The sequence below is a fragment of the Bos grunniens genome, chromosome 4, assembly GCF_055505025.1.
Source record: "Bos grunniens cultivar Pamir isolate PY7600 chromosome 4, Bosgru_T2T1.0, whole genome shotgun sequence".
Classification (NCBI taxonomy): Eukaryota; Metazoa; Chordata; class Mammalia; order Artiodactyla; family Bovidae; genus Bos; species Bos grunniens.
The window spans coordinates 81,328,894-81,356,274 of record NC_141168.1 but is presented as its reverse complement, the minus strand read 5'-3'; the positions used below and the strand labels follow the sequence as shown (position 1 = coordinate 81,356,274).

Genomic DNA, 27,381 nt, shown 5'->3' with positions numbered 1-27,381 from the left:
TGGACCAAAGCAGAAACAACACTCAGCTGTGGATGTGCCTGATGGTGAGAGTAAAGTCTGATGATGTAATATTTCATAGGAATATATGGGACACATATTCAGAGAACAATATTTCATAGGAACATGGAATGTTAGGTCCATGGATCTAGGTAAATTGGAAGTGGTCAAGCAGGAGATGGCAAGAGTGAGCATCAATATTTTAGGAATCAGTGGACTAAAATGGACAAGAATGGGCAAATTTAATTCAGAGGACATTATATCTACTCCTGCAGGCAAGAATCTGTTAGAAGAAATGGAGTAGCCCTCATAGTCAACAAGAGTCTGAAATGCAGTACTTGGGTGCAATCTCAAAAACAACAAAATGATCTTGGTTTGTTTCCAAGGCAAAATTTTCAAGTCACAGTAATCCGAGTCTGTGCCCCAACCACTGATGCCAAGGAAGTGGAAGATGACCAATTCTGTGAAAGCCTACAACACTTCCTAGAGCTAACACCAGGAAAAAAAAAATGTCCTTTTCATCAAGGGGATTGGAAAGCAAAAGTAGGAAGTCAAGAGATACCTGGAATAATAGGCAAGTTTGACCTTGGAGTACAAAATGAAGCAAGGCAAAGGATAACAGAGTTTTGCCAAGAGAACATGCTGGTCATAGCAAACAACAACACAAGAGATGACTCTACACATGGACATCACCAGATGGTCAGTACTGAAATCAGACAGATTACATTCCTTGAAGCCGAAGATGGAGAAACTCTATAGAGTTAGCAAAAGCAAGACCTGGAGCTGACTGTGGCTCAGATCATGAACTCCTTATTGCAAAGTGTAGGCTTAAAATGAATAAAATAGGGAAAACCACTTTCGGATATGACCTAAATCAAATCACTTATGATTATACAGTGGAGGTGACAAGTAGATTCAAGGGATTAGATCTTGTAGACAGAGTCCCTGAGAACTATGGACAAAGGTTTATAACATCGTATGGGAAGTGATGACCAAAACCATCCCCAAGAAAAATAAATGCAAGAAGGTAAAGTTGTTGTCTGAGGAGGGCTTACAAATAGCTGAGAAAAGAAGAGAAGTGAGAGTAAAAGGAGAAAGGGAAAGATATACCAACTGAATGCAGAGTTCCAGAGAATAGCAAGGAGAGATAAGAAAGCCTTAAGTGAACAATACAAAGAAATGGGGGTAGGAGGTGGGGAGGGGAAACAGAATGGGAAAGACTAGAGATCTCTTCAAGAAAATTAGAGATACCAAGGGAACATTTCATGCAAAGATGAGCACAATAAAGGACAGAAAGAGTAAGGACCTAACAGAAGCAGAAGATATTAAGAAGAGGTGGCAAGAATACACAGAAGAACTATACAAAGAAGGTCTTAATGACCCAGATAACCAGGATGATTTGGTCACTCACCTAGAGCCAGATATCCTGGAGTGTGAAGTCAAGTGGGTCTTAGGAAGCATTTCTATGAACATATTGAAAAGCAGAGACATTACTTTGCCAACAAAGGTCTGTTTAGTCAAGGCTATGGTTTTTCCAGTAGTCATGTATGGATGTGAGAGTTGGACTGTGAAGAAAGCTGAGCGCCGAAGAATTGATGCTTTTGAACTGTGGTGTTGGAGAAGACTCTTGAGAGTCCCTTGGACTGCAAGGAGATCCACCCAGTCCATTCTAAAGGAGATCAGCCCTGGTTGTTCTTTGGAAAGAATGATGCTAAAGCTGAAACTCCAGTACTTTGGCCACCTCATGCAAAGAATTGACTCATTGGAAAAGACCCAGATGCTGGGAGGGATTGGGGGCAGGAGGAGAAGGGGACGACAGAAGATGAGATGGCTGGATGGCATCACCGACTCGATGGACATGAGTTTGAGTGAACTCCGGGAGTTGGTGATGGACAGGGAGGCCTGGCGTGCTGTGATTCATGGGGTCGCAAAGAGTCAGACACGACTGAGTGACTGAACTGAACTATGAACAAAACTAGTGGAGGTGATGGAATTCCTGCTGAGCTATTTCAAATCCTGAAAGATGCAGCTGTTAAAGTTCACCCATTATGCCGGCAAATTTGGAAAACTCAGCAGTGGCCACTGGACTAGAAAATGTCAGTTTCATTCTAACCCCAAAGAAAAGCAATGCCAAAGTATGTTTCAACTACTGTACAATTGTACTCATTTCACATACTAGCAAAGTAATGCTCAAAATCCTTCAAGCTATGCTTCAACAGTACATGAACCAAAAATTTCCACATGTTCAAGCTGGATTTAGAAAAGGCATAGTAACCAGAGATCAAATTGCCAACATCTGCTGGATCATAAAAAGATCAAAGGGATTCCAAAAAAATATCTTCATCTGCTTCATTGACTATGCTAAAATCTGTATGTGGATAACAACAAACTGTGGAAAATTCTTAAAGAGATGAGAATACCAGACCACCTTATCTACCTCCTGAGAAACCTGTGTGCAGGTCAAGAAGCAACAGTTAGAACCAGGCACACTGAACAATGGACTGGTTCAAAACTGGGAAAGGAGTAGGTCAACGCTGTATATTGTCACCTTGCTTATTTAACTTCTATGTAGAGTACATAATGTGAAATGCTGGGCTGGATGAATCACAAGCTATAATCAAAATTGTCAGGAGATATGCAGATGATACCAATAATGGCAGAGAACAAAGGGGAACTAAAGAGCCTCTTGATGAGGGTGAAAAAGAACAGTGAAAAAAATGGCTTACATTTAAACATTCAAAAAACTAAGATCATGGCATCCAGTCCAATGACTTCACGGCACTGACAGATTTTGTGTTTTGGGGTTTTAAAATCACTGTGGACAGTGACTGCAGACATGAAATTAAAAGATGCTTGTTCCTTGGAAGAAAAGCCATGACAAACCTAGACAGTGTATTAAAAAGCAGAGACATCACTGCTGACATAGGTCTATATAGTCAAAGCTATGGTTTTTTCAGTAGTCATTTATGGATGTGAGAGTTGGACCATCATGAAGGCTGAGTCTAAAAAATCAATGCTTTTAAATTGTGGTGCTGGAGAAGACTCTTGAGAGTTGCTTGGAGAGCGAGGTGATCAAACCAGTCAATCCTAAAGGAAAACAACACTGAATATTCATTGGAATGGTTGATGCTGAAGCTGGAGCTCCAATACTTTGGCCACCTGATGTGAAAAACCAGCTCACTGGGAAATACCCTCATGCTGGGAAAGACTGAGGGCAGTAGGAGAAGGCAGCAGCATAGGATGAGATGGTTAGATAACATCACTGACTCAATGAACTTGAATTTGAGCAAACTCCGGGAGATAGTGAAGGACAAGGAAGCCTGGCATGCTGGAGTCCATGGAGTTGTAGAGTCAGACACAGCTCATCAACTGAACAACAATCCATAATACACATAATAGGCCCGCAATGCAGGAGATGTGGGTTCTATCCCTGGGTTGAGAAGATCTCCTGGAGAAGTAAACTGCAATCCACTCCTGTATTCTTGCCTGGAGAATCCCATGGACACAGGTATCTGGTGGGCTACAGTTCATGCTGTCACAAAAGTGTTGGACATGACTTAGCATTTAAACAGCAAGAACAATTCATAACATGCACACATATATATGTGTGTAGTATTTGTACATTTATGCCTGTGCATGTATTTAGTGTGTATTTGTCTCAGAATTTTGTAGTCACAAGAGATTTTTATATGATTTAAATATATAAAAATCTTTCAGCAAAGTATGAGAAATGAGCAATAAAAGACTCTCCAACATAAAATAAAATACATTACACTAAAGTAACATCCTATGGTTAAAGTGGAATAGAAAATGATTTGACGAGAAAAAGAACTTGATAATGTACGTTTTATCAAGAAAAAGGTAGATGTAAATCCCCGTGGTATTTAGAGAACCTTAAATCCATTCAAAAGAGTGATATACAATTTTTTGTTTTAATACTGTCAATAATTAAAACATGCTAGAAATCACATCTTTTGTAGCTATTTAAACTTAGCATAAAAATGTAGATGGCAACTTAAAAACATGAGAGGGAATAGAAGTAATTTTTCATAATAATTTTAGTAACAAGAGCAAAACCCAAAAACAAAAAAATGCCAACATTTGAAGACTACTGGTCCATTCTAAAGTAGATCAGTCCTGGGTGTTCATTGGAAGGACTGATGCTAAAGCTGAAACTCCAATACTTTGGCCACCTCATGTGAAGAGTTGACTCATTGGAAAAGACTCTGATGCTGGGAGGGATTGGGGGCAGGAGGAGAAGGGGACGACAGAGGATGAGATGGCTGGATGGCATCACGGACTTGATGGACATGAGTTTTAGTGAACTCCGGGAGTTGGTGATGGACGGGGAGGCCTGGCGTGCTGTAATTCATGGGGTCGCAAAGAGTTGGACACGACTGAGCGACTGAATTGAACTGAACTGATCCATAAGAATTACTATATATTCTGGGTGGTTAGCATAGTGTTGCACAGAAGGCAATGGCACCCCACTCCAGTACTCTTGCCTGGCAAATGCCATGGATGGAGGAGCCTGGTAGGCTGCAGTCCATGGATTGCTAGGAGTTGGACATGACTGAGCAACTTCACTTTCACTTTTCACTTTCATGCATTGGAGAAGGAAACGGCAACCCACTCCAGTGTTCTTGCCTGGAGAATCCCAGGGATGGGGGAGCCTGGTGGGCTGCTGTCTCTGGGGTCACACAGAGTCAGACACGACTGACTTAGCAGCAGCAGCAGCATAGTGTTGAACAAGGAGGCAGGTGCATCTCATAAGAGCTTATTTTAACAGTAAAGTAAGAAAGAGAATGTGAACTAAGGCAGTAAACAGTGACAATAACAAGGTGAAGAAGGATGTGAACAATATTAAAGAGTTCAAATATATAATGATGATATAAAGTGTCCCATATATAATGACAAGTTGGATCAACTTGGGAATGAGATAGGGAAAAGGTAAAGTCTAAAGGTTTTTTCCCTAAATTGATTAAATGATGCATATTTAAGAGGAATAAATTTGAGGAGAAAGATATTAAGTTTGGTTCTCTTTATATTGAGATGCAGGTGCTTCATGTCAGTGCTCAAAGCATATTTAAGTTCAGTCTTCCATGAATGTCATGCAAAATCAGAAGTGAATAGTGAAATCAAAAGCCTTGGACATAGCAGCACTCCGAGGAAGCATAGAGAGAGCATGCTGCTGCTGCTGCTGCTGCTAAGTCGCTTCAGTCGTGTCCAACTCTGTGCGACCCCATAGATGGTAGCCCACCAGGCTCCCCCATCCTTGGGATTCTCCAGGCAAGAATACTGGGGTGGGTTGCCATTTCCTTCTCCAATGCATGAAAGTGAAAAGTGAAAGTGAAGTCACTCAGTCGTGTCCTACTCTTAGCGACCCCATGGACTGCAGCCTGCCAGGCTCCTCCATCCATGGGATTTTCCAAGCAAGAGTACTGGAGTGGGTTGCCACTGTAGAGAGAGCATAAAGAGGGGTATTTGCCCCTTTTATATAGAATTCATTAAACAAATATTTACTGAGTAGCTCTTATATGTCATTTTTTTAGATTCTGGGGATAGAGAAGTGAACAAAACAGAGCAAAATCTATGATAAAATTGCAATTTCATAATTTTATCATAAACTAGTAAAGTAAAAAAAAAAGCTGAATGAACTATAAATGTATAATTGTCACTTTGCTTCTGAGTTTCTCATCTTGAAATCAGTGTATCAGTGAAAGTTCATCACCTGACACGTGTACCAGGCTGTTCCGGGAGAGGCCTTGTCAGTCCCCCTTCACACCATATTCTTCAAAAGGTGATTTCTCCCCAGATGACAGCAGCCTACACATACTCTGCTATATAACTTTAACAGACTTCCAAGAATTTTAAAACACTGCAAACATGTAGTAAGATTGAAGGTCCCGTGTAGTGCTTAAATGAAGTACTTATTTTTTAATGGTTTTTCCCTATAACAATAACTCTGTATTCTGAGTAAGTTTGTTTTATGTATTAGTCCATGCTTTTCAGAGAGAAATAAAATATGTGTTGGGACTAATTGTGCTTTTCTGAAGTGAACTTTAGTAGCTCTCTGCAACTGAAAAACTAACTTGTGGTTTATGTCCCTTATGATGTGGTTGATGTCCCTTAGGTATCCCATTGATTATTTAAATCAATTAAACTGAGGATATCTTTACACATTATTGAGAACACCAAATTGTCTGAGTGAGTTATATGAGTCAATATCTAATGTATTGGAAATTAAAACATAAATTAAAAACATTTATTAATTGATTAGACATGATAAGCTCATTCAGTGTTAATAAATATAACATTTTAAAGGAAAAAAAACTTTTTTCAGAAAAATAGAAAAATGCTAATAATGGTTTAGATTTTTTTTTTTGTAAATTTCTTTAATGTTACCTAAATTGTAAGAAGATAGCTGAGTGTCTTGTATTTGCTTCTGCGTTCAGTCTTTTGGGATGGATATCACACATCAAAGTGCACCTGGATATACCACTGTAAAAAGGACAAGTGGCATTCTAGCATGGTTATGAAAATAGTTTTGGCTTCCTAGATTCCTGCAAAGATCTCCAGAATGCCAGGTATCCCTCTGAGAACTTTTTGCTCCATGTCAGACATGTAAGGCTGATGTCCCATAAAAATACTCTAATTAGGATATACTTGTTGTATATCCGTTCCCACCCTTCATCACCAGCAACTTGCCTTCTTGGAGACTTCTATCACTTATTATCTTTCTCTTGGACTTTCTTCATTTATCCTGTCAGATCAGATCAGTTGCTCAGTCGTGTCCAACTCTTTGCGACCCCATGAATCGCAGCACGCCAGGCCTCCCTGTCCATCACCAACTCCCGGAGTTCACTGAGACTTGCGTCCATTGAGTCAGTGATGCCATCCAGCCATCTCATCCTCTGTCGTCCCCTTCTCCTCCTGCCCCCAATCCCTCCCAGCATCAGAGTCTTTTCCAATGAGTCAACTCTTCGCATGAGGTGGCCAAAGTACTGGAGTTTCAGCTTTAGCATCATTCCTTCCAAAGAAATCCCAGGGCTGATCTCCTTCACGATGGACTGGTTGGATCTCCTTGCAGTCCAAGGGACTCTCAAGAGTCTTCTCCAACACCACAGTTCAAAAGCATCAATTCTTCAGCGCTCTTTATCCTGTAGGTTGGTCTAATCTGCTTTGTATGCTCTCTTTTTCATGACTGATACCACCATTTACACAGTTTAAAATCCAAAAGCTTAAAATAATTCTAAACATGCTCTTTCCTTCATGTCTCACATTTGATACATCATAAGGCCTGTAAATTTTATTTTCTATGTAGCTCTCAAATCTCCATTTCACTTCATCCCTTTTATCTAAGCAGAATTATTTTTGAACTTTCTTGAATATTCGGATGGACTTCTGAGTGGAGCTATATCCATGTTCACAAGCTTTTCCCCTCCAACTCCTTCTCCACTTGGCAAATAGACTATTTAAAAAAAAAAATCTGAATATATCATTCCCTATGCCTAGCATATCACACACACACACCAGTTTAAAACTCTACAGTCACTGCCTTTGATCTTAGGACACAGACAAAATAAAACCATCTTTTACTTCTCCACCCGACTCTCCAGCCTCATATACACGTCTCTCAATGCTCTCTGTACCAGCCAGAATATGTTTCTTCCTATGCCTCATATCTTCCATATTCTTATTATAGTTCCTTCAACCCCTGCCATGTCCTCGGCCTTAAAAAATGTTCTCTTCCTTCCTAACCTAATTGACAGCTACCCATTGTACAAATTTCAAGTCAGTTATCATTTCTTCATTTGACTTCCCAGACTGGGTCAAATTCCTTACTGTATATTTATAGCAACATAAACCTCTCCTTCCATGTACTTCTCAGAGTTTGGTTTCCACATTTACTTTTGAAGCTATTTGGTTAATAGCTCTCTCTATCAAAATTTTTAAGCTCCAAAAGAGTAAGGACTATGTCTTTTTTTGTACCCCAGAGACTTACCACATTGCCTTGCCTGTGACAGGAGTTCAACAAGTCTTTGTTGAGTGAATGACTGTTCCTTTCCTAATCAGTGGTAGTTTTTCATTTTCTTTTAATGTCTCTTGGAATTTATACTATGCATTTTGATTTTCATGTAAAAAACAGGCTTTCCCCAAACATTTCCAACTAGGAAGATTTGCTTCTTAGCTTCTTCCCATCACTTCAACTCACTGTCAGAGTTCATGCTTCCCTGAGCTAGTTTTGCACCTTTGCTGCTTGTCTTGATGGGTTTTCCTTCAATAAAATAAACAAAGCTTGTGACGTCCTCCCTATTTTTTCACCTCCTTTTTCTTTTCCCTCTTATTTTTTAAACTTCTGATATATGTGTCCAGAGCCATTTTATATTTTTAAGCGCTTTACTGAGCTATAACTGATGTTTAAAAACATCACATATTTAATGAACACAGTTTGATAGCTTTGAATGTATGTCTATGAATCTGTCTCCACAATCAAGATAATAACCATATTACTTACCTTCAGAAGTTTCCTCCTGACTTCCCTTGCCTTTTTGTGTGTGTGTTTGGTAAGAACACAACTTGAGGTGTACTCTCTTAACAATCGTTTAGTATATAACACAGTATTGTCAAGTATAGTTACTCTGTCATATCATAGATCTCTAAAACTTACTCATCTTGCATAACTGAAACTTTATACTTGTTGAACAACTCCCCACTGCAGAAGTGTGGCCTAGGCAGATCTCTGATAGCTAAGATTTCTATCAAAATTATCATTATGGGTTGACTTGTGTTCTACTCAAAATTCATACGCTGAAGTCTAAACCCTTATTGCATTTGGAGTTGGGTTCTTAGGAGACAATTAAGGATGATGAAGTATAATGATGGGATCCTAAAACAATAGGATTTGTGGCCTTAAAAGTAGGGGATGAGCATAATCTCTCTCTCTACAATATGAAGATATACCAAAAGGGTATGTCTATACCTACATCTACAAGCCAGGAATAGAACTCTCACCAGGAATCACTGGCTACCACCTTAATCTTGGACTTTATAGCTGCCAGAATTATAAGCAAATATATTACTGTTGATTAAGCCACCCAGTTTTATTTTGTTATGGTGACTTGAGAAGATATGTTGCCATTGGTACTAAATTAAAAGAATCCTTTCTCCTAGTAACCAATGTACATTGGCATCAATATATAACCTTTTAAAATTCCATGTCTTTGTGTGTTGGGAAACTTACTTTAGCAAATCATTTTCTTTCTTAAAGAAAGCTAATTATTTGTCTAAATTTTATTAATTAATTCAAGGCCGGAACAGAGATTCATAGAAATATAGTCCTCTCATTGTATTCAGTGTCAGGAAAAAATTGCTATCAATATCCTTTCTCAAGGGAAAGATCTTGTACTGGAGGTCTTTTCCAAGTCATCTTCTAAGGAACAAGAGAATAAAATTGAAGACCTTTCATGAAATTCTTGTCTCCTGAGCATTTTACAACAGAAAAGAATTGGATAAAGTCCAGGGGAAAGTTTCAGACATGAATTCCAGGTTCACATGGAAAGAAAACATGGAAGCAATTTGAGGTTTGGGTTTGGAGGTCTTTATATCATTCTCTCACAACAGTTTAAAACAAGGAGCTCTTTAAATTTACATTGAGCTTTATCCTGCCCTTTGTGGCCCAAAGAGCAGAAGTCTGATGATGGGAGAGTAGCTTTACACATTGTTCTAAATATCCAGGGACCATCGTAAAGTAAATCCTACATTTCAATTGCTCTTCAGTAGCTGGGAATAAGAAGTAGGTTGGGTTGAATTATTCTAAGAATAATCAGGTATTTAGCCAATGGCTTATGAAGCAACTTGTTCTTAGCTATAGGCAAAAGAATGCAATAGCTTTTCACCACTAAGAAATCCAGATTTTTTGGAGGGCTAAGGGGACTGTAAATGTGGATTTACTAATTGTCTATGTAAAAGTTATGGAGCCATGGGTGTGGCTTTCTGTCACATACGTGTGTACTCACATTCTCCACTGCCTTTCACAGGCCTCTGTCAGGGCCTCGTGGCCTCTCCGCAAGGACTCAGCTAGCCTTTAACAGAGAAAAAGCGTCAATTTATTATACATTGTCTTGGAGGCAAGAGGGCTTTCCTAGCAATTACATAACAATTAATGCTAATTCTCTCAAAAAATCTATTCAGACCTTAAAATTCTCTACCAAATAGTATAATAATAAGATCACAGCACATCCATACCAGCAAAGTGAAATTAATGTTCCAAGAGAAACCCGTTGTATTTGATCATGTTCTAGCAAGACAGTGAAATTTTTCAATAGCGCTTGTTTTTTTTTTCCTTAAAGCATTTCCAAATAGAAAACTTTGTGTCAGTCATCAAAGAAAAACATTCCTTCACTCATAGGCCACTGAGGATCATACAGATATCTTTGCCTCTGCTTCCAAAGGGTGACCACTACTTACACCCCTGGCAAAATGTTTTATTTGTTAGAAACTCTCAGAAGAGTTCCTGGTATTTTCGGTGTAAGCCTGGTAGACATACTTGCAGAAAAATTTGTGGATGTTGAGATGCAATATTTTAAAAACATGTTGCTTTGGCTAAACTTGGTAATCTTCAGCTGATACTGGGGGTGTTTCTGTGCTTCTTTAATGCTTTGCTAGGCCACTGGAGACTCTTCAAAGCCTTCCCTTATTCAGGTCTAATGTTTAAGTATTAAGTCCAAAAGAATAGATTTCCCAACATTTAACAGCCCTTTCAAATCAAATAGCATGAAACATTTGTTTTGTTTTTGCTCCAAGTTTTGATGTTTATATAGTAGGACAGCTGAGGGAGTCTATTTTATTGCAGACCAGGAATAATTCCTTTTGTTTGAATCATAAGTATTTGTGTAGGCGGCAGAGATCATTTATATCAGTTAAATGGTCTATGGACATTCATGGTCCCCCTCAGATATTATTTATTAAATAGCTGCATAAAATCTCACAATAACTGTTACTAATTAATAAAAGCTATGTAGTTACCTTGTTGTACTAATATATCTTTTTTTGCTTATATTATTTATTCTATATATAGAATAAATATATATATTTAATAAATAAATATATATAATATATATATAGAATATATATTATATATTATATTCTATATATATATAGAATATAATTCAAATATATAGAATATAATTGCCATCAGAATTATGTAGCTTTGTTTATGGGGCCTCTTCTAGCAGCTGAAATGGATAAATACTGACTTCAGAGGGTACTTTTTAAGTAAATAAAAATACTATATAAATATTGATAGTTTGTAGTTAAATCACAAGAAATATTTCTACTGAGTTAAAACATATCATCAAGTTGTTTCAGGGTACATATTTCAAAGTTCAGTTCAGTTCAGTTCAGTCACTCAGTCGTGTCCGACTCTTTGAGACCCCATGAATCGCAGCATGCCAGGCCTCCCTGTCCATCACCAACTCCTGGAGTTTACTCAAACTCATGTCCATCGAGTCGGTGATGCCATCCAGCCATCTCATCCTCTGTTGTCCCCTTCTCCTCCTGCCTCCAATCCCTCCTAGCATCAGGATCTTTTCCAATGAGTCAACTCTTTGCATGAGGTGGCCAAAGTACTGGAGTTTCAGCTTTAGCATCAGTCCTTCCAATGAACACCCAGGACTGATCTCCTTTAAAATGTAAGCTACAGATGCTTGTTAAAATAAGAGTCAAAAACAATAATATTATTTAGATTCTTTATATCTTGATAGGGCCAGACTTATTTCAGGCTGCTATAAGAGAATACCATAGATTTGGTAGATTCTAAACAACAGAAACATATTTCTCATAGATCTGGAGGCTGAAAGTCCAAGGTCAAGGTGCCAGCAGGTTTGGTATCTAGAGGGGCTGATTCCTGGTTCATAGATGGCTAACTCTTCCCTGTGTCTTCATATGGTAGAAGAAGCAAGGGAGCTCTGCAGGGGCTCTTTTATAATCCCATTTATGAGGGCTCTGCTCTTACAAACTAAACATTTGCCAAAGGCCCCACTGTCTAGTACCATAACATATGAATTTGAGGAAGACACAAATATTCAGTTTATTACAAGACCTAATGAAATTATATTTATTCTGTACAATATTGTATTTTTACTAGTGTGCAAAAATTCTTTGTATTCTATAAATTTTTATAATTTAAAAATTAGGAATTGTTCAATAATCCTCCAAATTAGAATCTGTTCAATAATCCAATTATTTAATCCAAATCCAAAAATTTAGTTTTTAATCTAACCATTTTAAATTACACTGTCTTTTAGTGAATAATCAGATCAGATCAGATCAGTTGCTCAGTCGTGTCCGACTCTTTGCGACCCCATGAATCACAGCATGCCAGGCCTCCCTGTCCAATAGTGACTCCTTATAATAAGTTTATATCATTTTTAAAATATAATAATAAAAGTTCAGAAAAAGTATTTAGCATTATTGTTCAAATGAGGATTTTATGATAGTTAAAGTGAAAACAAATTCTTTAAAACTTTCTGGGAACCTCTGCAGTTGAGGTGCAAGGTCAGTAAAACAGTTCAGGTCTCTGAACTTGACACTGAAATTTTAATGCATTGATCAGCAAAGAAATATTTTCCTCCATATTCTTATACAGGTAGTCTTTTCTTTGACTTAGAGTTTTTGTAATATAGATAATTCTTTTCACCAGGACTCCAAAAATTTGAAAACTTAACCTCAAATTAGAAAAATATTTATCTTTTACTAGCTTTTAAATTTTATCATTCCTCTTTTTACATTGTTTAGGTTGATGTCTAGACAATCATAGTGTAGTACAAGGACTAGAGTGTGTTAACCTCTGATGGGCGTGCAAGGCCCATTATCTAGCCAAAGGTGGCCCTGGCTGCCTGGATTCTTCAGTTGCAAGTTCATAGTGCCAAAATGATACTGAGAAGGATGGATCACTAACACTCAAAACAACACACACACATAACTAAGAAAGTAAGAGAGCTGTAGTACCCAAGTCAGGCAATGAAGTCCATGAGAGTAGAGGAAGTGTTTTTGCTCTGGCTGCCCTATCTCTGACCTTGTTGCCATTGTCAGTAATCTGAGACCTGACTGAGGTCACAAGTTTACTGCCCAGGAGCTTGTGTCCAAGAAGTGGGGGATCAAAAGTTTTCTTCTTAAAATGTTAAGCTAATGAAGTGACAGATTCCTGGGGACATTCCTTTTGTCTTTTTTCACATCATAGTTTTATAATTAGATGTATATGTCAGTACCTGTTTTAGAGTTGTCACCCTTTAAAGACTTCCGGCACATACCCAATCTCCTCAAATCATTTAACAATCCACTCAAATTATCAGAAAAAATAGCTTAGTAGCATTTGTTTTAATGAAATATAGTTCTAACCCTCAGAATCTATGAAATTTAATATTTTCTATTTCATCAAAGAACTTCAGGTAGTATTAAAATCATAATGAACTTAAATAGTATGAACTTCTATACAAGTACTTTCTCAGTTCAAAATTTTTGTTCTTCCTGAATCAATGAAGTGAAGTGAAAGTTGCTCAGTTGTGTCTAACTCTTTGCAACCATGGACTATACAGTCCATGGAATTCTCCAGGCCAGAATACTGGAGTAGGTAGCCTTTCCCTTCTCCAGGAGCTCTTCCCAACCCAGGAATCGAACTGGGGTCTCCTGCATTGCAGCCAGATTCTTTACCAACTGAGCTATGAGGGAAGCCCTCTGAATCAATATACATTGATATACATTGACAATAAAAATTGCCAATATCAACAGATACTAATTTCTAAGTCATCCACTCTCAATGTCCATTTTATGGGTCAATCTGTGGACATTTCCTCATGTCCATTTGGATTTCTTTTTAATTTAGGATGTTTCTAAGCTGCATTTGTATTCCCTAAAGCAGATGCCTAAGAAATAACACATTTTAAGATGAGCTGAAGAAGAAGTTTTTTTAAAATAAAAATTACTAAATGAGCAGTTTGTAAAAATTTGTGTTTAAAATGTTCTAGTGGTTGAGATGGTCATTAATTAATCCTTATTTTTCACAAAGCTTCATAGAACAACTCCAAACTTAGGCTCTACTACCTTTGCAAGGAACTCGATGAAATAAAGCATTCAGCCACATAAGGTAATAATTATTTGCAAGAAAGAAAGAAATTCAAAATGAAGCTAAAGAGCCACTTTTAAAGTATTTACACTGTTAAATATATTACATTTTTATACACATCCCTAGCCTCTGAAGACATGTCTAATTCTGACCTCTCCTTTGGAGAAATGATACATCAAATTCCAGAATAGATGAATAAAAGACATTTATTCACTTTTTAAACTATCCTAGACGGTGTCAACTTGAGTTTTATCCAGAGGCATCTTGAATAACCATTTAGGTTAAAGGTAATGGGTGAGTTTACATGGAAACATAAACATTTTCATGCATGTTTTGAGAAGGTATATGAATTTTAGTTGCTCCAGAATGCTTTGAGTTATATTTTGTATAAGTGAGTATATTTTAAGACAGAGAGCTCAAGTTTTATAAGTTTAATTTTGTACTTTAAATATTTTCTTACTGAGATTTTCAGGATCTTTATCAGGTATGGTAAGCACTGAAATTGGACAAACAAAAAGGCAATAAATAAATCTGCTTAGAGGCAAGCAATATTTTTAAAATGTCAACAAGTTGAGTCCACCATTTTAATCCTCCTTTTGGTTGAATGAGATAGTAATAGTGATAAACTGAATTTTTTATTTCATTCAATTATTGTAAAAACTTATGTGACAGAAAATCCTACAAATAAAATGCAAGTGAACTCTAAGAGGTAGATGACAAATTAAATTATTTTATTTAAATTTATATTTCTTTTTACCAATAGCCCACAGTACTATGAATGACACAGATGTCCCTATGCAAACGACTGAATGCATTCAAGGTCAAGGAGAAGGTTACCGGGGCACCATCAATACCATTTGGAATGGAATTCCCTGTCAGCGTTGGGATTCCCAGTATCCTCACCAGCATGACATAACTCCTGAAAATTTCAAGTGCAAGTGAGTAAATTAGGGAAATTATAAATTTCAGTAGGCAGAATGGTTGATTTTTACTAATTTCTATGTTAGTGATCCTTAAACTTTAGTGTGCCTAGGGAAAATTTAGCAATTAAAAGGCAGATACATGCACCCCAAATTTTTGATTCTTCAGGTCTGAAATTTGGACCTCAAATAATACATTTTAGCAACCACTCTTGTTGATTCTGAATCAGATGGTTGATGTACCATCCGTGCTTTGGGAGACACATCTTTAGGTTTCTGATCACAGCTTTGTTCTTGCAGGTCTATTTAATGAACAAATCAGTGGTAACTATAACCAGGAAACTTTCAAACTAGTGCTTCCTTAAATTTTCATATTAACTTGAGGGGAGATTACAAGGCATACCTTAAGTCAACATTGTAAACTGATGAGATTTCAGCCTTGAAAAAAATTTATAGTTTTATATGAAATTTTTTTATTGTTTCAACATTTTATTTAACAAGTAGGGAAGTAAAACAATTGTATAGATGAATCAAGCTGAAGAAACTGCCCTTGTATATCAGTTATATACTTGTTATGTTCTTCCCCATGGCTGCTTTTCTTCACCACTTGAATTTTGTTGGACAGCCACAGTGCCATGTGTTTTTAAATTGTCCACCTTGTTATTAGGAACATAAAATGATTGCTTTTCAAATTTATAACACACGTGTCATTCATAGTGGCTTTGCTGAAATAGCACCTATAAATAACATATATTGGCTTTATGTAACTGACTTTTAATAAGAGGGCTTAACATTTCAAGATGGAGATCTATGAACATTAGTTGGCCCATTCACTGGAGAGGGGATATAGTTTATGGTTTTTTATATGATTTAAATTTTTTAAACCAATTCAGAGTTCTTTGCTTAGATACTAAATATTCACCTGTTGTATTTAAAAATATATTTATAATAAATGTATTGTTGCCACTCTGTTTATTTTTTATTTCCCTCATTTTTTTCACAGCAATTCACTCTATTTTTGACCCATGTGTTTCACACCTCAGAAATAAACATAAAAGTAGAGAGAACAAATAAAATGAGAAAAGAATAGTTAAGAGAGACAAAGAAGACAGTATCAGTGCCATGCACACTTCTGGTTCTAATGACTGGTAATACTCAAGATTGTATATGTGATCCAAATTAACCTCATCTGTAAGAAAAAGAAATTCATTACAGAAATTGAATCCACACGTTTCACAATAAAAAATGATCAAAAGTTTAGTTGCTATATATTGTTGGAATTTAAGCTATTCTTTTTTTGGGGAAGGCTTCCCTTGTAGCTCAGTGGGTAAAAACTCTGCCTGCAATGCAGGAGATCTGAGTTCAATACCTGGGTTGGGAGGATCCCCTGAAGAATGAAATGGCAACCCTCTTCATTACTCTTGCCTGGAGTATCACGGGCTACAGTCCATGGGGTTGCAAGAGTCAAACACGACTTAGTGACGAAACCACCACAACCACCAAGCTATTCTTTCTTAATTGGTTATTTGGTCAAGATAAACATAAATATGAAAAAACGAAAAGTGAGTTGTGTTATTAAACACATAAAATCTGATGCATCATTTTTGCTCAGAGTATTGATGCATTTACTGTTTGTGGGCTAGCAAAGAATGGAGTTCTGGTCAGGTGTCTCTGGTTGTACCAAACACTGTTTGCCCCAGTACTGAGATTCCTTACAAATGACAATTTTTAGAGCACTATAACTAAAAAATACTGCCTGTGATGATGTACATGAATCATACAATCATTAATTTGTTTTAATAATTGTAACTGATTCTTCAAGTGAGGTGAATAAACTTAGAAAAAATATTTGAGCAAACCATGACTTTCTGGTTTAATCTAGATTAATGAGGTGCTTCTAGATATAGATTATAAAAGGGGAACTTTAAGTTTTTTGATAGCCTTAGATATGTTTAATTATCTTGCCTTAAATTACAACTCAAAGTTAACTAAGCAATTATTCATTTAAAATTGCAAATTTCTATACACTTTATATAAAATTCAGTGCACATACATTGTACTGACATAATCTTTTAAAATTTGAGTATAAACTAGTTAGGAGAAAAGATTTTCTTCATCTCTCCAGTTAATAATTTTATGATTTTATAAGAAGAGTAAAGGTTTAAATGTGGGTTATAAATAAGAACATTTGCTATAGAATGGTCAAATCTATTGGCACTCACTGTTCTTACAACCTTAAATAACATAGTTTATGTCAGGACTTATTTTGGCTTGATAAACTATTACTTGTTGATTTTATAACCAAACTCAAGCTTTTTTAAAAAATTGTTTTCAGTTTCTAATGGCCAACTGATTAGTATTAAATGTGTCGTATTTTTAATTGGGCCTAAGTGAAATAGCATACCTTCCTATAGAATGAATATTAATTTTGTTAAATTATTAAAGAGATCTATGGAAAGAAAGTGCATGCTTTCTTCAAATTAGAGACCACTATCAGGGGAACAAATCATGAACTCCCCATTTTATTTAATGTGAACTTTGTATTAAAGGTAAAATCCTTTTACATACAGATAATATTAATTTAGACTTTTTCCTTATCACAAGCTCCAAATGTCTAACTGTATCATTGATAAAATAAAGGAAGTACATGTGCTATGTTGACAACTTTTTCTATAGGTAGGTTTTCTATATTGTAATTAGGCCTTAATTTTACAGAAATATAAAATTTCAGGTAATATCGCTAAATCAAGAAAGAACTACTTTGTAATTAAAAGAAATCTATGTGGTGAATTAAATAAATAAAAGAAATACAGAATTTAAAGGATAAATATTTTTTTCGTGGCAAATGTTTGAATAGGTAGAACTTCATTTTTAACAAAGTAATTAAAGACTGTTAATTATAATAGTCTTTCTTCTGCAAAGAGAATGTTGTTTCTACATTATCTATGATTCATGAAAATACAATGAGTAACAGACCAGACTTTAAAAATTGTAACAGTTGAGAGTCCAAGTCTTAAAAATGAGTGAGAATAATGAAGTGGTATTATTTCTCTTTTTCATGAAGCAGTAGTATTTGTGTGAAACTCCAGGTCTGTGGAAGTAAAAGAATTCTGACATCTGACAGCATTTATTTCGGTAATGTGGGCATTGTCAGCTGTGTATATTGAATTCTAAATTGTTAAAACTATCCCAGATCTAAAGTGTAGAGTTCTATTTATAGAATGCATACATTCTGGGATTCTAGAAATGTAATAACACTGACTTCACCAATGTAAGAAACCCTGGCAATTTACATTAACGTGCTTATTCTCAATAGGGACCTAAGAGAAAATTATTGCCGAAATCCAGATGGGGCTGAGTCACCGTGGTGTTTTACCACTGATCCAAACATCCGAGTTGGCTACTGCTCCCAAATTCCAAAATGTGACGTGTCAAGTGGACAAGGTAATAGCTGACATTTTGCAGTGTGGGCATGATTAAACTCAGTGGAAATGCCTAAAGGGAGTATACATTTTATAGGAGATGAGCTATTTCTTATTGCACGTTAGCAAACAAAATCACAAAGTCCAAAGTTGGATTTCTTTTTTATATTAATTTGCTCAATATCCATTTATTTATGTGACCGTATACTAGTGCCAGGGACAATTTTAGGCACCGTGGATATACCAGTAAACAAAATTCTCTGGCCCCATGGAACTAATGTCCAGCAAATAAAAAACAAGCAAAATTAAAATGGAGGTGGGGATAGTAAGCTAATTTGTGTAAGTGCTAGAGAGATAAATGTCCCAGAGTTAGAGAGGAGGGTGTTGCTATTTTACGTTTTAATGGTCTGAGAATATCTTACATATTAAGGTAACATTTAAGGAGGACCTGAAAGAGTGGGAGAGCAGCATGTACCATGTGCATAATTGTAAAGAGCATTCTGGGGAGAGGAAATTACAGATGAAAATGAGATGAGATGGGAAAGTGCTTGAAAAGTTAAAAGAAAGAAACAGCACAGAATGAGCAAGGTAGAGAGTAGCAGAAGATGAGGTTAGAGAGCAGCTGAGCTAAAACTTCATAAGTCTTGTAAAAACTGGAAGGATTTACACTTCTATTCTGAAAGAGAAGAGACTGCTGTAGGATTCTGAGAAGGGAAATTAAATGATCTGTTTGATTTCAATTCTAACTGGATGACTCTGGCTGCATTATGAAAAATAGCCAGAGCTCCTGACAAGGGCCAAAACAAGGGGATCAGTTGAATGATTGTTTCGGTAATCTAGGCAAGAAAGGAGAGTGATGTGGACAGGAGTGTTAGCAGTAGAGATGATAAGCAACAGTGGGCTTTGAGATAAATCACCATTGTACTTGGAAACACAGACAACCATCGCAAAGAATTGTTTTAGGGAGCAGTGGTTAAGAAAAGTCACATTGAAACAGGTTTAAAAAATCATTTGTCAAACAATAATAATAATGTTGGCCTCTGGGCATTTATTGCTATAGAATGAATTGGGAGTTATGATTTTTAATAATCATATTCTTCCACATAAATTTACTTTTGATGGTCATGGCCATGGTCAGTTCTAAATCATTCTAAAAAGTCCAAACCAAATTTAAAGCTTTGTTTCATGGATTTATTGCCCTATACATACTTCTTCCATCCCCTGACTTTCCCTCAGTGCCATTTTTCGTGAACAACTCCAAAAACAGTTGTAGAGGGAAGATCCCTTTTCAATCAATTTCACTCTTCCTGGGCAGACTTTAAAGGTCAGTTGGAAATAAAGTTGAAAACAATGATTAAAGAAGGTTTGGTACCAGCTGGATCTATTTTGTCCCTGCTTTATTCATTTAAACAATTACTGCTAATTTCTGAGTGACAGAGGCAAATGAGAATAATTGTTTTGTAAGCCTCTGGTGTGTATTAAGATGCTTTTATGTACAGATATATCACTTATCAAAGGATCAGGTAATAGAATATAGATTTTTGGTTTTGAAAGCAAAGTTGATGTTATTGCTTATATAATAAACCTACACATTAATAGATGAAGAAATTAGTTTTGTGGAATTCAAGTAACTTGCCTAAATTCTCAAACTAACACAACTAGGATTTACCTGAATTCTCCTTAAAATTACCTTTCCATTACCCCCATGATTTCTGCTTTTCATTAATATTTTAACAATATATTATAATCTTTTTATTTAACAATATACCTGATATGCAACAATCTGCAGGGTCCTATGGGGCAATTTGTATTGAGACAGTTAGCCAACAGAGTTGTGAAATTTTATCAGACAGTTATATTACTGTATAATACTGCCAAGCTAATAGTAGGCATTGTTACATATATGATATGTATGCATGGAGAGACACACATATACACATACCTGTCCAACCCTCCCCCCCCACACACACATTAAAGGATGGTGCTCTTATCCCTCTGTATATAACAGGAAACATAAATTTTACATATAGGTTGATGAGTTAAAAACTTTTGCTCAAATTTTGCTGCATCTGAATTAGCATATATATAAAAGCTTTTCCATTTGGATATTAAATAACTGTTAAAAAAATCGAAATTGTAGAATTTCTTTAAAAACACTGATGAAACACTGTATTAGATTATATAAGGTACATTTAAGGTAGAAAACAAACAATTGACATTTTAAATATTTATATCAATAATATATGATAAAGAGAGGGGAATGAAATTTCCCACTCCAAGAAGTGTAAAAAAAGTAAACCAAAAGCAACAGAAGAAGGGAAACAACTAGGACAAAAGCAGACATTATAAAAGTAAAGAAAAAATAGTAGAACTAATGAATAAAGCTAAATGATGATTCTTTGAAAAAATTAACAAAATGGACAACCATTAGCCAACTGACTCGAGAGAGATGGTAAATATATAAAACAATAATTATGAAGGTAAAGATAACCAATGAACTGGAAAATTAGAAAACATGAGATTATTTTATACAACCTTATATGAAAACTGAAAATGAAAATAAAATGAATAATACAGTAGGAAAATTCAAGTTAGTTGAATTGACCCTGATAGAGAAAGAAAATTTAGACTCATTCCTATAGAAGAAACATGGAAATTTATAATAAATTGTTCCACCACAAACCACATCATGCCTTGATGAATTCACAGATCAAGTGATCACAATGCTACATAAATTATCCTATAGCTTAACAAATGTAATAAAATTTCAAATTATTTCTGGATGAAATTATAATATTGAATCCTAAATATGATAAAGGAATCAGAGAAGAAAACTATACATTCATATCATTTGTAAATATTAATGTAAAATCTTAAATGAAATTTGAATGAACAGTTTAATAAAGAAATTAAGAAAATAATACATAATGGTTGAATATAGTCTGAGTACAAAAATGGTTCAGTTTTAGAAACCCATTAATATAATTCACCTTAGTTGTAAGAAAAGCAACCATATAACAAATCTCAACAGATTCTGAAATTACTGTGACAAAAATTCATGCATTCTTCATAAAAATACTCAAAAATATTCAGTATACATACAAACTTACACACCCATATATCTGTATATATATATGTGTATGTGTGTGTGTGTGTGTGTGTGTGTGTATGTGTGTGTATGTATATATATATATAGCATCCTCAGTCATGTCCAGCTCTTTGCGACCCCATGGACTATAGCTTGCCAGGCTTCTCTGTTCATTGGATTTCCCAGGCAAGAATACTGGAGTTAGTTGCTATTTCTCTCTCCAGGATATCTTCTCAAACCAGGGATGGAACCCATATCTCCTGCATTGGCATGTAGATTCTTTACTACTGAGACTCCAGGGAAGGCCACTATCTCCCTTACTATTTAATATAAATATTTTAACATTATATTTTCTTTGACATTGCAATGTTGACATTTTATACAATTAGAAGGCATATTTATTGACTGAGTAAAAAGGCAAAAGATCTTTGCACAAATTATATAATAGTAATATTCTTGGAAATCTAAATTCAAATAGTAAAAAAAATTACTAAGGTAGCATGATATATGATTAATATACAAATATTAATAGCATTCACATATGCGTTTGAAGATATAATTAAAGAGAAAACTACATCTGTAATAGGAAATAAAACTGATGAAAACTTAGGAGTAAACTTAGAAAAGATATGCAAATCTATGTAATTAAATTTCAGATTACTACTGAAAGTCCCAAGTTGTACTTTAACATGTAGAAAAAATCACTTGCTGTTGATATAAGATCTCAATATCACAAATACATCAGTTTCACCTAAGCTAATTTGTAAATTTAGTGTGATATTAATAAATAGATTACTGTCTTTTTTGATATCAAACAAATGCATCCTAAATCTTTCCTAGAAGAATAAACATGTAACTATAGTAAGGAAAATGTGAAAAAGAAATGATTAGAGGTAAAAAACTTTATCAGATACTAAAATATTATTAAAGAGTTTATAATTTTATTTATTTTTTTTAAGAGTTTATCATTTTAAAAATGTAGTTCTACCCCAAGAGTAAATTGACAATTAGAACAGAACACAGGATCTAAAAATAGACTCCTTACTGAGATTATATTTAAAATGTGGCACTATATGTCACTGGGTAAAAATTAAAAAATAATAGTGGATCAATAAAGTTCTATTTGGAAAAATAATAAAATTAATCCATGCTTTGCACCATACCTGAAAATAAACTTCAAATGGATAATAGATATGAGCATAAAAATGGAAACCATATAGATACTAGGAGTAAACTTGGAAAAATACTTTATTTCTTAGATGTAGCAATGTGGGTTCTAATTAACACTCAAATTCTAAAGACAATAAAAGAAAAAAAATAAGCTACAAAAGGTGTCATGACAAAAACATAATCAAACCTATATTTTTAAATTCAAAAGACAAATGACAAATTTGGAAAAAGTTTTAAAATGTATATCACAGATAAAGAGAAATATTTCTAATATATAAAAGCTATGAAAGTGAAAAATATAGGACCAAAAAATTAAATAATGGACAAAACATATGAACATTTCTTTAGAGAACATTAAAATTATGCTTAAAGTCACATGTAACAAGAAAAAATTAAAATATAAGTAGAGATTTTTCATAAATCTCATAAATATGGGACTTCTGTTTTTCACATATAAATTCACAAAGATTCAAAATCTTGTCAACACTATTTTTTGGCAAAACTGTATGGGAATATGAACTCTCGCACTTTGTTCTTGGGAATGGAAAATGGTAAAATCCATATGGAATGGAATATTACAATAATTAAATTACATATACATCCATCTTTTCACCTAACAATACACTATCTGAATATATAGCTCCAATAATATGGAAACTCATATGCACGAGTTTTTGATTTCAGCATTTTTTTTGTTAGCAAAACAACACAAATCTACTCTGGCAAAATCACACAATGGAACACTGTGGATTTGCAAAAAGAATGATAAAGTTTTTTTGAATTAATATGAAGTGATTTTCAAGTATATTATTAATGAAAAAAGCCACTAAAATATATATTTGGTATTCTATTAATAAAAGTTATTTATTCCTAGTAATAAAAAAATGGGATATAATAATATATACATAGAACATATACATATAATTTATAGTCATATTACATATGTATATATGTGTGTATCTTTGCCAGAAAAGTAAAACAAAGAAACACAAGCACCATAAACAAAAAACTAATGAAATTGGTTACCCTAATGGTGGGTAGCAGTGAGTAGAAATATGACACAGAAGCAAGAGGGAAAATGAGAACAGTCTGAATACATACTCTCATATACCAAAACTAATGTTTTAATAGTGTTTTAAATGTTCAAAAAGTAATCTCAAGAAAGATGGGGGAAAAAGCACAGAAATATGCCTATCTGTGTATCAAAGAGATACCATTACTACAGAATTTGGAAATAAATTTCAAAATGATTTTTAAACGTATTTTTTTATATATAGCCTCACTGAAATACATTTAAAAGTAGATAACTATAAATGTGTTTTGAACTTTAAAATATAAATTTGTTGTTAGGAGATTTGACATTATCTTGTGTGCATTGAAGAATTTAGAAAATGAAGAAATACATTCATGTACCTACAATCAGTGTTCTTACTATGGGAGAAAGGAAATACACCATTAAAATAGAGAAGAGGAAAAATTCTTGTACTAGATTGGAGTTAGAAGTGATCAGTTACTCATGAACACACACACACACACACACACACAGCTTGGCTCTATCAAATGAAAGGGACCAGAAAAAATGGTAGCAAATAGCAATGAGCACACCTGTTTCTCGTCTTCTTACTTTTCATCACTAACAATGGCTCTCTGGTGAAATTGAAGAATCCATGCCTAGGGCAAGAAAAACACAAAGTAAGGCTGGAGTATCTTTTGCTAGAAAGCTAGCAAGTGCTCAAAAATTCACGTCTCCCTCTCAAAAACTTATAACCTAGATCTAATCATGAAGAAAATATCAGACAAACCCAACTGATGGACATTTTATAACATGACAGTTCTCATTAAAACTCTTAGGATCATCAAAAAAGAAAGTCTGAAAAAACTGTTACATCTAGAAGAGCCGAAAAAACATGACAGTTAAATGTAATGTATCATCCTAGAACACAAAAAGTACTCTAGGTAAAAACTATGAATAAATTGGAGCGAAATAGTCTTCAGTTAGTAATAATGTTGAATAGTGGCGTTAAAACCATCGTACCAATGTAAGATAGTAGGGGAAACTATGTGGTGTATTAGAACTTTGTACAAACTTACACGTTTTTTTGTAAATTAAAAGCTATTCTAGAATATAAAGTTTACTAAGAAAAAAAAAGCCTAGCTTATAAATCATCCTCTTTCTCTAATACAGAAAACATAGGTGTAAAATGAAAAATGTATTAAAGAGCAGTACCATATACTGCATTGCACAATTGTTTTCTTCAATGAGAGCTTATTTAAATAATTTACTATTTAACAGCCAAAGGTTTAAGATTACATAATAAAGGAAAAAATAGCATTGTCAGAGGAAATTTTAATTAATACATTCTGCATATGTACAATAATTGGATTTTACAAAATTATGCTTTCTGTAAACAATTTTATTGTGTATTGTAATGATTGCTATATTATTTGTATCAAATCCCATATCATTTGAATTTGTATATTTAAGTTTAAATCATGAATACCAAAACATAGCTATTGAATATACTTACAGTATATTTTATATATACTTTTGTAAATTAATTTATATAGTTTACTAAATTATATACTTTACTAAATTAATTCCTGGACAATTTATTTAAAAATTTTATTAAGCTTTCTACCTATTATTTTGGGGCTTCCCTGATAGCTCAGCTAGTAAAGATTCTGCCTGCCATGCAGGAGACTCTGGTTCGATTCCTGGGTCAGGAAGATCCCCTGGAGAAAAGATGGGTACCCATTTCAGTATTCTTGGGCTTCCCTGGTTGCTCAGATGGTAAATAATCTGCCTGCAATGTGGGAGACCTGGGTTGGATCCCTGGGTTGGAAGGTCCCGTGGAGGAGGTAATGACAACCCACTCCAGTATTCTTGCCTGGAGAAACCACATGGACAGAGGCCCCTAGTGGGCTACAGTCCATGGGGTCACAAAAAGTCGGACATGACTGAACCATTAAGCACAGAACACCTATTATTTATTCTAATCACATAGCATATTTAAAACCAATGATAATATTCTTTGGCTTACCAAATTTAAAAGAAAATAATGTTGATGTACATTTCTAGGTAACATTTTATAGTCTTTTATCATATTTATTCACATAAAAATCAGAATTTTTAGTTACTTTTAAAATACACAAGATTATTTAAGAATATGTAGTGCTTTTTTTCAAATGCAGAAATTGCTACATATATATTAGAAAGAACTTAACTTCTTTTTCTTAATTTTAAAATTAAGAATATGGTCACTCCTATCAATGTTTAACAGAATGCAAATTGCTCAGTTGAAAAAAAGTGAAAAACTCACATGGGGCATGATAAAAGGCACAGGAATCATTTTAACATGGCTTCCATTGGCTAAATTTGTAACAACTTGAGCATTAAAATGAACAACAGGAATAGATTATATATCATGTTGAATAAAAAGAGGATCCATGAGTCCGTCATTACATTACTACTTCTACTAGTAGGTCTGCCAATACCATTGCTAGTATTACTACTAGAAGTATTTAATAATACTTAAATGAAGGGAGTTGGGGGAAAAGGTAAAACTCTGTGTTAGAGAAGAATACCAAGAAAGAAAGAAATATAAGAAAGAAAGATAATATTTTAAAACCAACACAGTAATAACTGATTTATGCAATATTAAACAAAGTATTCCTAAGCCATTTTTAAAAACTTTGTTTGGGAATAGGATGTTGTCAGTCTCAAAGGTCTCAAAACTTTTATTTGCTTGTTTTTGTTATATATGAAGTTTTTCCTTTTTATCACTTAACCAAGTTATCAAACTCATCACCAATAATTGAAAAAACTGACATCATGTGTTACATGAAATAATGCTATAAATGCAACAAAATATCACCTTATATAATATTTCTGTATTTAACTTGATTTCATTCATGAGGATAATCAGACAAAATTAAAGAGTGTTTGCGAGACAGCTGGCTTGGATGACCCAGAATGTCAACCTCATGTAAGACAAAAATAATAAGTCAACAAATGTGACTGGTACATGAGTAGTCATTATATCTCTTGTGACTCTTCTGTGGAGTAAAATTTTTCCGTTGGAAAATATATATTAAAGAAAAGCAATGCAAAAGAATGTTCACACTACTGTACAATTGAGCTCATTTCACATGCTAGAAAGGTAATGCTCAAAGTCCTTCAAGCTAGACCTCAACAGTATGTGAACCAAGAAATTCCAGATGTAGGAGCTGGGTGTAGAAAAGTCAGAGGAACTAGAGATCAGATTGCAAATATCTGTTGGATCACAGAAAAAGTAATGGAATTCCAAAAAAAAAAAAAATCTGCTTCAGTGACTATACTAGAGCCTTTGACCACGTGGATCACAATAAACACGGAAAATCCTTAAAGAGATAGGAATACCAAACCACCTTTCCTGCCTCCAGAGAAACCTGTAAGCAGGTCAAGAAGCAACAGTTAGAACTGGAGATAGAACAATGGACTGGTTCGAAATTGGGAAAGGAGTACGTCAAGGCTATATGTTGTCACCCTGCTTATTTGACTTATATGTAGACTACAACATGTGGAATGCTGGGTTGGATGACTTACAAGTTGGAATCAAAATTGTCAGGAGAAATATCAGCAACCTCAGATATACAGATCATACCACTCTAATGGTAGAA

The 27,381-nt window shown here is 34.7% G+C and overlaps 1 protein-coding gene across 5 annotated transcripts in view; it reads left to right on the top strand.

Annotated features, from left to right (window-relative positions):
* The window catches only part of HGF (hepatocyte growth factor), an 84,201-nt gene that overhangs the window by 35,402 nt on the left and 21,418 nt on the right, over positions 1 to 27,381 (top strand). For all 5 annotated transcript variants that reach the window (XM_086397162.1, XM_086397161.1, XM_086397165.1 and 2 more), the window contains 2 exons: positions 14,886 to 15,060; positions 18,359 to 18,486. In XM_086397162.1, the coding sequence (XP_086253288.1) occupies positions 14,886 to 15,060; positions 18,359 to 18,486 (303 nt within the window). The remainder of the gene's footprint in view (positions 1 to 14,885; positions 15,061 to 18,358; positions 18,487 to 27,381) is intronic.